Source organism: Ochlerotatus camptorhynchus, unplaced genomic scaffold (genome assembly GCF_037179485.1).
Source record: "Ochlerotatus camptorhynchus isolate MF236.1 unplaced genomic scaffold, CSIRO-AGI_Acam_v1.1 ptg000036l, whole genome shotgun sequence".
Taxonomy (NCBI): Eukaryota; Metazoa; Arthropoda; class Insecta; order Diptera; family Culicidae; genus Ochlerotatus; species Ochlerotatus camptorhynchus.
The window spans coordinates 694,944-709,250 of record NW_027040527.1 but is presented as its reverse complement, the minus strand read 5'-3'; the positions used below and the strand labels follow the sequence as shown (position 1 = coordinate 709,250).

At 39.0% G+C, this 14,307-nt stretch overlaps 1 protein-coding gene across 2 annotated transcripts in view; it reads left to right on the top strand.

The window, feature by feature from the left end:
- Positions 1-9,165: 9,165 nt before the first annotated feature.
- LOC135710422 (transmembrane protein 65) overlaps positions 9,166-14,307 on the top strand; it is a 620,863-nt gene continuing 615,721 nt past the window's right edge. For both annotated transcript variants that reach the window (XM_065232997.1, XM_065233005.1), the window contains exon 1: positions 9,166-9,994. In XM_065232997.1, coding sequence (XP_065089069.1) covers positions 9,553-9,994 — 442 coding nt within the window. In that variant the 5' untranslated portion in view covers positions 9,166-9,552. The remainder of the gene's footprint in view (positions 9,995-14,307) is intronic.

Here is a 14,307-nt window from a genome sequence, read left to right as displayed (position 1 = left end):
ATTGATGGAAAATGTAGCAAACGATACCCCAGAGCTTTAATAGCCGAGACGATCACTGGCGATGACGGATATCCACAGTATCGGCGTAGATCTACCGAGGAAAATGGACAAACAACAACAGTTAAAATAAACCAACAAGAAACAGAGGTACAAAAAACTATTTAAACTGAGTTCTGCAATTTAACAAAAAATTAAATAATTCAAAACAGATTGATAACCGTTGGGTTGTCCCATACTCCCCTCTGCTGTCGAAAACTTTCAAAGCTCACATCAACATTGAGTACTGCAATTCAGTAAAGTCTATAAAGTACATATGCAAGTATGTAACTAAAGGAAGTGACATGGCTGTGTTCGGTGTTGATTCTGATAGATGCAATGATGAAGTCTCGCAATATCAAATGGGTCGTTATGTGAGCACTAATGAAGCAATTTGGCGAATATTTTCTTTCGCAATACACGAGAGGTATCCAACCGTTATTCATTTGGCGGTACATTTAGAAAATGGCCAAAGAGTGTACTTCACAACCGAAAATGCATTGCAACGTGCTGAACGACCACCATCAACAACATTAACCAGCTTCTTCGAAACGTGCCAAAATGATGAATTTGCCCGAACTCTATTGTACGCCGAAATGCCAAAATACTATACTTGGAATCAGTCGACGAAAAAGTTTCAGCGTAGGAAGCAAGGAAAGCGAATATCCAGATATCCGGAAGTTTATTCAACGGATGCATTGGGACGTATTTATACTGTTCATCCCAGCAACGTTGAATGTTTTTATTTGCGTTTGCTGTTAATCAATGTTCGCGGTCCAACATCATTCGAAAATATAAGAACTGTCGATGGTGTGGTGTGTACAACGTATAGAGAAGCATGCCAGCGGATGCATTTGCTAGAAAATGACACACAATGGGAAAACACTCTTAGCGATGCAACAATATCGGCTCACCCACACCAAATTCGAACATTATTTTCAATCATCATTGCAACATGTTTTCCATCAAGACCCATCGATTTGTGGACCAAATACAAAGATGAGATGTCCAATGATATTCTACATAGGATGCGAATTAGAACATCGCAACAAGACTTGCAAATGGACGAAACCATATATAACGAGGCACTGATCTTGATTGAGGACATGTGTTTGAAGATGTCGATCAAACCGTTAGTTCAATTGGGTATGATTGCACCAAATCGTTCAATACATGCAGCAATTAATCAAGAATTAGAACGCGAACAATATTACGATCGTGTAGCTTTGAGTAATGTAGTTCGCATGAATGTCCCTCAGTTGAACCAACAACAAAACTATGTCTATGAAACGCTGATGAAAGTCGTGAAGGAAGAAACCGGTGGTATATATTTTTTAGACGCTCCCGCAGGTATGATTGTTTATATTACATTTTTTTTTAACATTTAACATTAATTAATTCATCGAACAATAATACGAGAACTCTACCCACAGGTACTGGAAAAACATTTTTGATGTCGTTAATCATGGCAACTATCCGCTCTGAAAACCAAATTGTATTGGCACTCGCTTCATCTGGTATTGCTGCAACTTTACTGGAAGGCGGTCGAACGGCACATTCCGCCCTTAAATTACCACTGAATTTGGCAGTCAATGAGCATCCAATGTGCAATATTTCCAGAAATAGTGCAATGGCGAAAGTATTACAGAAGTGTAAGCTTATCATTTGGGATGAATGTACTATGGCTCACAAAAAGTGTTTAGAGGCGTTAAATAGAACGTTACAGGACTTGCGCAACAATGGAAACCTTTTCGGTGGAGCCATGATTTTGTTAGCCGGAGATTTTCGCCAAACCAGTAATACCACGATCGACTGCAGCGGATGAATTAAACGCGTGCTTGAAGTCGTCAAGCATATGGGCACATGTGCAAACATTAAAATTAACTACGAACATGCGGGTTGCTTTGCAGAATGACCGCTCAGCTGAGGTTTTCTCAAAGCAATTGCTAGAAATTGGGAATGGGAGAATCCCTGTAGATGTGACTTCCGGTCAAATTCCATTTCCTGCGGATTTTTGTCATTTTACTGAATCAAAAATAGAACTCATTGACAAGGTATAATATTCATTTACAAATTGGTGGTACATAAATGTTAAAAATGCTTACTTAGTATGTGTGTTAATACTTTAGCAAAAAAAAACGCAATTACTTTATCGCCAGTTCTAAGAAAAACAAATATTTCACAGGTATTCCCGAACATCGTACAGAATCACAAGAATTATGACTGGTTAAGCGAACGAGCGATACTGGCTGCTAAAAATAAGGATGTAGACGAGTTAAACATCATTATTCAAAGTGAAATTGCTGGAGATATACAATCTTACAAATCGGTCGACTCAGTGACGAGTCAAGACGATATCGTCAACTATCCCACCGAATTTTTGAACTCTTTGGACTTGCCCGGATTGCCCCCTCATAATTTGCAAATGAAAGTGGGCACAGTAATCATAATGCTGCGTAATATCAATCCCCCTCGACTATGCAATGGCACCAGGCTGGCAGTTACAAAGCTGATGAACAACGTCATTGAGGCATTAATTTTAAAAGGAAAGTACAAAGGTGAAGTCGTTCTAATTCCGCGCATCCCGATGATTCCTACAGATTTGCCATTTGATTTCAAAAGATTGCAGCTTCCGGTGCGGCTTGCATTCGCCATGACCATCAACAAAGCCCAAGGACAGTCATTGGAAATTTGCGGAATAAATCTAGAATATCCTTGCTTTTCGCATGGCCAACTATACGTAGCATGCTCACGTGCCGGAAAACCATCGGCATTGTATGTATATGCTCCAAACGGCAAAACAAAAAATGTCGTGTATCATAAAGCATTGCAATGAAATTTGCATATAATAGTTATTCCACTGTTGTTAATAATTAAGATTTAGCATTTGAAAAATATAATAGAACTGAAATGAAAACTAAGCCTAACCTCAACAAAATTTATGAAAGGAAAAGTTTGAAAAATTGGAGAAAAAAATGTGATTCAAAACAGTTCAATGTTATTAACAGGCAGTACGAAGTTTGCCGGGTCAGCTAGTTTTATATAAACTTGTGACCCATCTTGTGTACCATCATATGGCTTGATGAAACTTATTCCGCCCGGAAACATGTTTTTTCGGAATTATGAAGTCATTATACGTTATGATGACATTTTGTATTTTTAAGTTACAAGAGGACGTTGCAAAAGGATGAGTGTGACGTATGAAACCTGTGCATTTAGTTTTCAGAGAGTCGCAATCAGCGAATTCATTTTTTTTTACAGGATTCGACTCATGAACCTTGCAATCGTTAAATCTGTGCTTTATCCATTGCTCCATCTGTGCTATTATTAAATCACTTATGGCTGTAAGCTCCAATCGGTATTATCCTCGGATTAAATCCCGATCAAGAATGTCTGGCTGTTTTGATGTCGACATCAGAGTTATTCAACACGATGCTATGCAAACAATTCACAGATCATCCAAACAGGGACGGTATTAAAGGTTAATCCGAGTTGAAGCTTACCGCCATTATTGCGGAATCCCCATCGGGATCCGTATTCGTTTTCCCCATCGGGATCCGTCTACGGAATCCCCATCGGGATACGTATTCGGTTTCCCTATTGGGACCCGTATTCGGTTTTATCATCGGGATCCGTATTCGGTTTCCCCATCGGGATACGTATTCGGTTTTCCCATCGGGATCCGTATTCGGTTTCCCCATCGGGATCCGTATTCGGTTTCCCATCGGGATCCGTCTACGGAATCCCCATCGGGATACGTATTCGGTTTCCCCATCGGGATCCGTATTCAGTTTCCCCATCGGGATCCGTCTACGGAATCCCCATCGGGATACGTATTCGGTTTCCCCATCGGGATCCGTATTCGGTTTCCCCATCGGGATCCGTCTACGGAATCCCCATCGGGATACGTATTCGGTTTCCCCATCGGGATCCGTATTCGGTTTCCCCATCGGGATCCGTATTCGGTTTCCCCATCGGGATCCGTCTACGGAATCCCCATCGGGATACGTATTCGGTTTTCCCATTGGGATCCGTATTCGGTTTCCCCATCGGGATCCGTATTCGGTTTCCCCATCGGGATCCGTCTACGGAATCCCCATCGGGATACGTATTCGATTTTGCCATCGGGATCCGTATTCGGTTTCCCCATCGGGATCCGTATTCGGAATCCCCATCGGGATATGTATTCGGTTTTCCCATCGGGATACGTATTCGGTTTCCCCATCGGGATCCGTATTCGGTTTCCCCATCAGGATACGTATTCGGTTTCCCCATCGGGATCCGTATTCGGTTTTCCCATCGGGATACGTATTCGGTTTCCCCATCGGGATCCGTATTCGGTTTCCCCATCAGGATACGTATTCGGTTTCCCCATCGGGATCCGTATTCGGTTTTCCCATCGGGATTCGTATTCGGTTTCCCCATCTGGATCCGTCTACGGAATCCCCATCGGGATACGTATTCGGTTTCCCTATTGGGACCCGTATTCGGTTTTATCATCGGGATCCGTATTCGGTTTCCCCATCGGGATACGTATTCGGTTTCCCCATCAGGATACGTATTCGGTTTCCCCATCGGGATCCGTCTACGGAATTCCCATCGGGATCCGTATTCGGTTTCCCCATTGGGACCCGTATTCGGTTTTCTTATCGGGATCCGTATTCGGTTTCCCCATCGGGATCCGTATTCGGAATCCCCATCGGGATACGTATTCGGTTTTCTTATCGGGATCCGTATTCGGTTTCCCCATCGTGATCCGTATTCGGAATCCCCATCGGGATACGTATTCGGTTTTCTTATCGGGACCCGTATTCGGTTTTCCCATCGGGATCCGTATTCGGTTACCCCATCGGGATCCGTCTACGGAATTCCCATCGGGATCCGTATTCGGTTTCCCCATTGGGACCCGTATTCGGTTTTCTTATCGGGATCCGTATTCGGTTTTCCCATCGGGATCCGTATTCGGAATCCCCATCGGGATACGTATTCGGTTTCCCCATCGGGATCCGTCTACGGAATCCCCATCGGGATACGTATTCGGTTTCCCTATTGGGATCCGTATTCGGTTTCCCCATCGGGATCCCTTTACGGAATCCCGTCATCAGGATCCGTCTACGGAACCCGTCATCGGGATCCGTCTACGGAACCCGTCATCGGGATCCGTTTACGGAACCCGTCATCGGGCTCCGTCTATGGAATCCGTCATCGGATTTCCATAGGGGTCCACTTCTACTTTATTGTAGCTTTAAGTAAACACACTCACTAACCTGCAAAGAGATCCGGCTGCAAACTCCCCGCCGGGATCCAGCTTCGGACTCCCTGCCGGGATTCGGCTTGGGAGTGGTACACTTTCCTAAAAAAAAACATAATTACATCACTACATTACATTAATAAATTAACATTTACTTACCAGAAAAACATTAAATCGCCACCAAAACTCGCGACGGACACATTATCGGCACCATGGTGTGTATATAAATGGTTATACAGCTTTGTTCACTATATAGGCGAGGAGGTCGCGGGGGGAAAAGTGCGGTTTTAGAGCAAATTGCTTCATTGACCTGATTTATGGTTCTGTAACTGACAGGTTTTCGTTATGCTATCAATAAATTACGAATTACAAAATTACAAACTCGGTCGCTGTCCCATACAAAAATTCAACATAGCTGAATCGTGAATTTGACACATTAGAACACCTATATGTAGTCACCTTGATCAGCACTTTCCCGGGCTAATTCGTCAAAAAACCAAACTTCTGGATCAACAATAGAAAAGGGCCCATCAGCCTTTGTAAACAAATCGTTCTAAAGCCCTTTCCTCAGAAAACGAAGGCCGCCCACGCAAACCAACACCATCATTGGATAGGGGAAAGTTTCCCCTACACGATGATGGTGTTGGTGTGCGTGGGTGGCGTTTGATTTGTCAGTAAAGCGCTTTAGAACTGTTTGTTTACAAATGCTGATGGGCCCTTTTCTATTGTTAATCCAGACTTTTCCCACTGCGAAAAAAACTGTACACGGCTAATGAGATCAACGCAAATTTGAGTACAGTGTACTCAATATCGAAAAAAGTGCAGGATGAGTAAATTTGCCGCATGTTTTCCTGTGGAAAACCTCAAAAATCTGCCCTAAAATTAGGAAAATTGACGAGAATCCAGAGAATCCAATCTTTGCTTTTCTCATATTCGGAAAAATTTTCCTGGAAAAACCTGGAAAACATGAGGGAAATTAATTCAAAACTGAGTTCCTGCACTTTTTGCGATTTATGAGTGAACTAAACTCAAATTTGGGTCGTTCTCATTCGCCGTGTAGTGCTGACTCAGGACAAAACAAAGTTTGCATGCGGCGAGGGACCGAGGGACAACAATTTACATCGTGATGAACTTTGATTCTAATGTAACGTTTGGTTCTGTTGTCATTGGATGTATTCTGATGCTTTATGTCTGCAACAAATTACATCGTGATGAAGTTTGATTCTAATGTAACGTTAGGTTCTGTTGTCATTGGATGTATTCTGATGTCAAATTTTACATCGTCAAGACGTTTGATTCTAATGTAACGTTTGAGGCTAATGTATTTTTATGTACTTGGATGTCACACTGAAGTCTGAATACATTATGGGTACAGCAATACACGTTAAAATTTAATGTATTGAAGATGTCTGCTGATGTTTCCTACATTACAATTTCTATTCGGGCAGGGTAATTCATGATGTAATTCAATTGATTTACTAATGATTTGTAACATGAATATAATAAAATAATAAGAAACTATCACTATGTCACATTATATTTAATCACACTGTATTTAGTTTGTATTTGTTGATGAATGACTACTTTGATCATTGTTGAGTAATTATGAGTTGATCAAATTTACTCGGTGCTAAAATATTAACTCTGAGTACAGCTGGCTTGCCCTTACGTTTTCAGGTTTTTTGACAGTTAGCCCATGCATTACCTGTCAAAAACCCTAAAACGTACCTATTGTGCGCCGGCCTTTAGGTTCGCACTAGATGCGACGTTATCTCTACACGCTAACTTGAAAGTACTCATTAATGAGTAAAAAAAGACCCATTTTGAAGAAAAGTGGCTTAACTCATTAATGATTAAACAATTTTACCCATTAATGAGTATCTGTTACCCATTAATGATTAACAATTACTCATTAATGGGTAACAGATACTCATTAATGGGTAAAAAATTTACTCATTTAATGAGTTAAGCCACTTTTCTTCAAAATGGGTATTTTTCAACCATTAATGGGTACTTTCAAGTTAGCGTGTACACTGTAACATGCAAGTACCCATTAATGGGTATAAAAGTACCCATTATAAGTAAGTATATGAAGCTGTCAAATAATGGGTAATTGAATATTTTTGAAAATGGGTTCTTTTGTACCCATCTTTTTGACCTCTTCGGGGAAGAAAAATGAGTATTATTTTACCCATTATTGGGTGAAAATTATCTTAATCAATAGTGAATATTGTCTAACACAAAGCATATTACGAGGGCTTAAAAATTGATTTTCTATGCCATCTATGCCTAGTAAAATGAGTATTGAAATGTAAGTATTTATTTGAAATATATCTAGGTGGTGTACATTATGAAATTCAGATAAAATTTAATGATTTTTATTGTTAATTTCAGATCCACATGGAAGTGGCCGTGAACAAAGTGTTCCAGGAAGGGATGACATGAAGAAACGTCCGACAAAAGCAACACATTGCACAGCAGACAGTGGATGCCAAGTTATTATTATCGAAATAAATAAAAAACAAGTTATTAATGCTAATGTTTCCGCCATTTCAATGAAATATGCGAAAAATCAAATTAAAATTAATTTCTAAATAGCTCAATTATCGAAAATGTATACTTTTTACCCATTTTCTAAATCTTTTCATTTCTGAAAATGGGTAAAAAATACCCGATGAATTGCCGTACAAGCTCTTTACCCATTATTGGGTAAAGACGTTTTACCCATTTTATGAGTTTACCTAGTTTACTTCGAAATGGGTACTTTTTCACCCATTAATGGGTGCTTGCCAGTCACAGTGTAACGTACACAACAAGAGTGAAATCGATTGGCAAATCAAAGTTGGCGCTCGTGGAGAATAGAAGAACTATAAAAGTGATGATGGTTTCAAAATTTTCCACGGGGAAGTATACGAGTGCAATCTTAAAATGCTTTTATTTTGCAAATGGAACATTTTATTTAAATCTGGTTGCTGCTACAGTGGTAGAAAAGCTCAAATCTATGTGTACAGCTAAAAATCTGAAAAGAAATGAATTTTTCTATATTATTTGTCTATTGAGTAGTCCTTAAGTTTTCTACTAACATAGCACCAACCAGATTTAAATAAAATGTTCCATTTGCAAAATAAAAGCATTTTAAGATTCCACTCGTATACTTCCCCGTGGAAAATTTTGAAACCATCATCACTTTTATAGTTCTTCTATTCTCCACGAGTACCAACTTTGATTTGCCAATTGTCGCGAGTTGGTCATTTCGGTTTTCAAGTCTACACGGTAAGAAAAAATACTCAAAAGTAAGTTTAAAAAAACTCAACGTTAGGTTCTATCATTTGAGGTCCACCGTTGAGTGAATCAGAAAAGCGGCGTTGGTTAAAATTTACTCAACTATTGAGTAATAATAAATGAACTCAAATATAAGTTTATTTTCATTAAGGTTGCTTTTATGCGCCTTTAACCATTTCATTTTCACAAGCGTTGATAGACGAGTGGTCAACACACGGGCCCCGTAATCTCAACGTCCATGGTTCGGTTCCAGTCTGCTCTGTTTTATTATTTTTTTGTCAACTTGGTCAACGCCAGGATTACTCAAAATTGAGTTTTCTTCTTTAACTTAATTTTACCTAGCCCCACGGAAGCCACGTGATGAGTGAAAGGAACTCAATTTTGGGTACTTTTTTCTTACCGTGTAGCGACAATACTTCTTTATGCTATTTGCCACTAGATGGCGCCATGCAAAACAAAAAATCTTTTGGTATAATCATTTTTTTGGTGGGCGTATGTTTTGCGTCAACGCTGATGACGGTCCGATGTTTTGAATGTCATGTTTTTGTCAGAACAACAACAAACAAACAAAAATCCATTCCAACGATTCCAACAGCAAAGCAACTGACTTGGTGCGAGGAAAATCCGAGAGGAAAACTCGAACCCACCGTTTAGTAGTGTTCTTGTTCTCGTGGCGTGGAGTCGGTTCTCTCTTTCCCTTCCGGGCGTCCTGTGTCAGTGTTGTCGTTTTCGGTCCCGAACGGAGCCTTGTGTGTTATCAGCTCTACCTTGCCTAGTGAAGTGATAAGAAAATTCCTGGTGCTGCTGCTGCTGTGGGTTGTGTGTTGAATCGGAGGCCCGAAGAGTGTTTTGCTTGAGCCGAGAGCGACTTTTCCTCCGTCGAAAGGGTTGCGTGTGAGAAGGTTACTTCCGAGAATTCAGTGAAACGAATAGAAGGAAAATTGTGGCCTGGAAATAATTGTGTTTTCTCAAACGGAAGAAAAATGAGTGCCAGTGTTTCTTCATTAACCCGAGTATCCAACTCAGTGCTTCAGCAGTATACGCGATATGCCGCGGGGACTATGGTTCCTGCAGTATCAGCTGGATTGTCCTGTACGGAAAGGGCAAGGGAAGTGTTCCTGTGTGGTTCTGTGCCACCGCAGAGGAGAGGTTTCAGCAGTATGAGCAGTAGCAAAAGTAGCAGCAGCCTGAAGAAGAACACCTGTAGGAACGGTTCGAGCAGGCTTGGCAGTATTAACGGTCACAGGTCCATCCTGCTTTTATCGGTGGGTGTTGATAATAGCCGGGATTACACGCAAGCAGCATCCACACTGACACGCGAACAGCTCCACGACCTGGTGTACCGCCTCAACGAAGACGAAAGGGATTTACTGATGAACACGCTGAAGCAGTTCGAATCCAACAAACAAAAGGCCCAATTTGAAGGTGAAATTTTTGCTATTTTGCTTGCTGCCAATTAGAGATCTTTACACACTGTATCACTTACATACTCTTGTTGTTGGATGCTAGAGATTATGCTATCATCCGAATCTATCTGTAAAATAAGTCTTCCACTCGATTAGAGCAGCACACACAGGCAGTCGGATAAAATGTACCCAGCAGATTATGTTGCGATGTTTCGATTTTCTGGATGGTTTTAATTTTCTGCGACATTGCAAACAGCGTGCAATAAGGGCGGACGTCTATATTGGAACGAAACCGAAACGCGTTGGCTATAAATAGAATCAGCAATTGGCTGCTGCCAATGTTTGGATACGTAGCACATTGGTAATAAGATTTCGTTTGCATTGTTAGCAGCGACTGATGGCGGTGGAACGTAATAGTACGGAAATGTTTACCACCGCAAGCGGATGCGGTTACCATTGATTGCATGTGGCGTCTTCCGAAGGATGCTAATCCGTGAGAAGCTTGCTAGCAGGTGGAATTCACGCTTCGATGACATCATTGTTGCATCATAGGCTTCGTAGTTGAGGAATTCTTCATCGACATATCAAAAGCGCGAAATTGCTTTTGTATGCAATGGTTTTAGCCGTCGAATAATGTAATAACAATGTAACGGCACCATCAGGTAGGGGAATGTTTTCTCTGCCAGCTGGCGTCGCTAGTTTGCAGGACTGAACTGGACTTTGCGAGAAATCGGCGATTGAAATCATTGTTTACAAAAGTAGTTTCGACCTGAAGAAATGGTGGCACCGAATTATTCTATCGTTACCTTGGTGAATTTGCACGTGTGGGTGGTAAACACATACTGAACCTTGCAATTCCAGCCACGATAGTTGTTCCACAATGGATGAGAAAGCATGAATCATCGATCTGATCTCATGGTATGTTTTGCCATGTTGTGATGGAGAAGCAAATATTCGTTTATCCTAGATCAGGAGAATATGCCGGTTACTGCATATGTAGGTATTAAGATTTGTTAAAACTCTTCGCTATCCTCTATCAAAAAATATCGCTGCTATGTTCTCGACCAACTATCAGCTTTTGTTAGCAAAACTTGTAATGCTCTTTTCGAGCAAACCGAACCTCGCCTACGCAAAGCAACCACCCTGTCGGGAAAGGGAGAATTGTTTTGTTGTTCCTCAGAGGGATTTCTAGTTTGAAATTCATTTGTACCGTGCCGATTCAAATTTCGGACACTTAAACTCGAATTTCGGACACTTTTAAAAGTTGATTATCTCGGTCGAATATGATCCACATGTCTTGTAAATTTTAAATTTTTTTGACTAGTGCCCTCCACGATCATCTAACATTATTACTTTGTTTCTAACTGGATGTAATATTTAATTAAAAATGAAAGTGTCCGAAATTTGAATCGTCCGAAATTTGAATCGGAACGGTAATATTCTTCAGAAATCTCTAGGTTTGCCCTTAGAAACTATTCTCCCAGAATTTACCTCAGAATTGTAAGGGAACTTTCTTGAGCATTCCTTCCGAATTCTGCTCAAAATTCCCTTAAAAAGAATCTATTGGAATTCATTTGAAACTCTTCTTTGAATTCCCTTTGAAATTTCTTAAGAATATCCTGGTAAGCTACTCCAAATATATTTGGAAAAATGCTCAAAATTCCCTGTGATTTCAAATATTTGAAAATCTATCGGAAATTATCCCTAACATTTTATGAATTCTATTATAAATTTCCTTGAAACTTGCTTTAAATTACCATATTCAGAATAAGATTCCTTTTAAATTATTACCGAAGTTGGAACTCTCCTCTCAGAATTCTTCTCTTTGGAATCTTTTATTGATCGATTGATTGAATAATCTATCTATATATATAAATGAATTTCTGTCTGTCTGTCTGTCTGACCCTTATAGACTCGGACACTACTGAACCGATCGGCGTGAAAATTTGTATGGAGAGGTTTCTGGGGCCGGGAAAGGTTCTTATGATGGTTTGAGACCCCTCCCCTTTCTGTAAGGGGGCTCCCATACAAATGAATCAGAAATTTCTGCATAACTCGAAAACTAATCAAGCAAATGGAACCAAATTTGGCATGTGGAGGTATAAGGAGATGATAATAGGAGGTAGCCCCTTAGATAAGAGGGGGGATACGTACAATATAGTATGCTTTTTTTTTAATCGCCGCATAAACTCAAGCTAATTGTTTTTAGCTTGGTATCAATATTGTGTTCATATCATTATTAAGTTGGTCGTAGGTTTAATTTACTTAGAATTTCGAATGCCCTTAGAATGCTGAAATTCATTCTCATTTGCTTTCGAATTCCCTGGATTTAGAACAACTTTGGAATTCTGAATTTCGCCTTAAGTTCTACTTAAAATATACTTGAAATACTTCTCAAAATTACCAGGAACTTTTGGTCGAATGCCTTTGGAATTGTCCTCAGAATCCTTTAAGAATCATTTCTCTACAATTCTCCTTAAACCTCATTTGACATTCTCAACTAAATTCTCCAGACAATACTTCAATACTAGTGGTAAAATCCTAAAATATTGTCCAAATCCAAGAGTAAAGAGTTTTGTTATAACAGAGATCCTAAAAATTACGCCGTATTTAAAATTGAAAATTTTTACTATTTTTTAAATCTGTGATTTTTCCAATGTTCCACGTTTTGAGTATTTTTCTAAATCCCATATTTAAAAAAAATCCAGTTCCAAGTGTTTTATAAATCTAAGACCTTACTTTTTTTTATAAATATTTAACAAATTAAAAAACGAAGTCTAACGCTCTTAACAAATCTCAAAGCTTCAGAATTTTTTAGGATTTCTGTCTACAAGATGTTAGAAAGATGTTAAAAAGTGAGCGCTCGTGTGTCGTAAAATCGTTGATTGTGACTATCTGAAAGCTATCTGGTCACTGTTTTCAAGCCAGTCACTAAAAAGTCTCTTTTGTTAAGGCCAAGTCACTAAAGTCACTTTTTCTTGTAATAAGTCACTATTTCAAACTTTTTTAAACGTGAATTTATTTCAAGATTGATCATTCTTCTGAATAGGCCTACATTTTGTTCTATTTTTTGAACAATTCGAAGTTTGTATAGAGTTTTTTTTTTACGTTTGATGGTTTTTCTCAATACCCTGTAGATTGAGAAAAACGATTAAACGTAAAAAAAAAACTCCACTCATTTGGCTTAATAAAGTTCCCTGAGTTTTCCTGGTTTTTCCATAACAGTAGCGGATAGTTTCCACGTTTATAATAAGAATGCTATTAATGAAATGCGTTAAAAATATGTTTTTACGCAAACGTTTTTAAGACATGACAATCAGTTTTAAAGAAACAGCTTTACTATCAAATCCATTAAATGTTGAAGTTAATAAGTCTAAGATCACAAATTATGTAATGTCTTGACCTTTCGTACTAACAAAAATGGGTAAACTTTAATGAAGTTCTATTGCTGTCAGAAAAGCTAGATCTAAAGATCTTTGGGGAATCCCAGAGATCTTAATGGGAAGTTCCCGAAACTTTAGCCCAGACTATTGAATTGGTTTAAACATCTATAAGCGTGAGTTTAGACAAATTCAGGATAGTTCCATGATGTGCTGAAATAAAATCTATAACCCATAAGATGTTCCGAAAGATTAAGTACAGAGACCTTCAGAAAATTAATGAAAACTTCAGAAATATTTTAGGAACTTCAAAGAAATTCAGATAATTCCAGGGAAGTTTAAAGGTGTTTACAAGAATTCCATTTATTTCAAAGCAAACCCGAGATATTAGTTGAGAGTTTTAAGGAAGCTCCGAGAACATCAAGACAGATCAGAGAATTAAAGGGCAGTTCAAAAAAAAAAATCAAGGAAATTGCTGAAACCGGAATTTCCCGAAACTTCGGTTTGCTCAAAGAAAATTTATGGAACGCAATAAAAATTATATGAACATCCGGAAAATGTGAGAGTATTTCAAGAGTGTTATATCATGGAAATTTCAAGATCTACATAAATTTGAAAATTTAGCTAAGTTGATTAGAGAATATCAAAGAAGTTCTATTATTAAAAAAAAGGCGAGAACTATTAGCAAGCACCGATATTTTCAAGAAATCCCAGAGAACTTCTAAGAAATTTAGATATTTTTAGAAAGTTTCATTATATTCAGTCAAGTTCCGAGTACTTCGAGGACGATTGGGTAACATCAGAAAAGCACATTAACTAACGCAAATTTGCAGCGACTTACAAGGATATAAAACTTAAGGAAAATTGTAGAACTTAAAGGCAATTAAATCAATTCCAGTAAAATGGTGGGTTCTTTTGAAAAAAAAAATACTAAGATATTCAGGGCAGACTA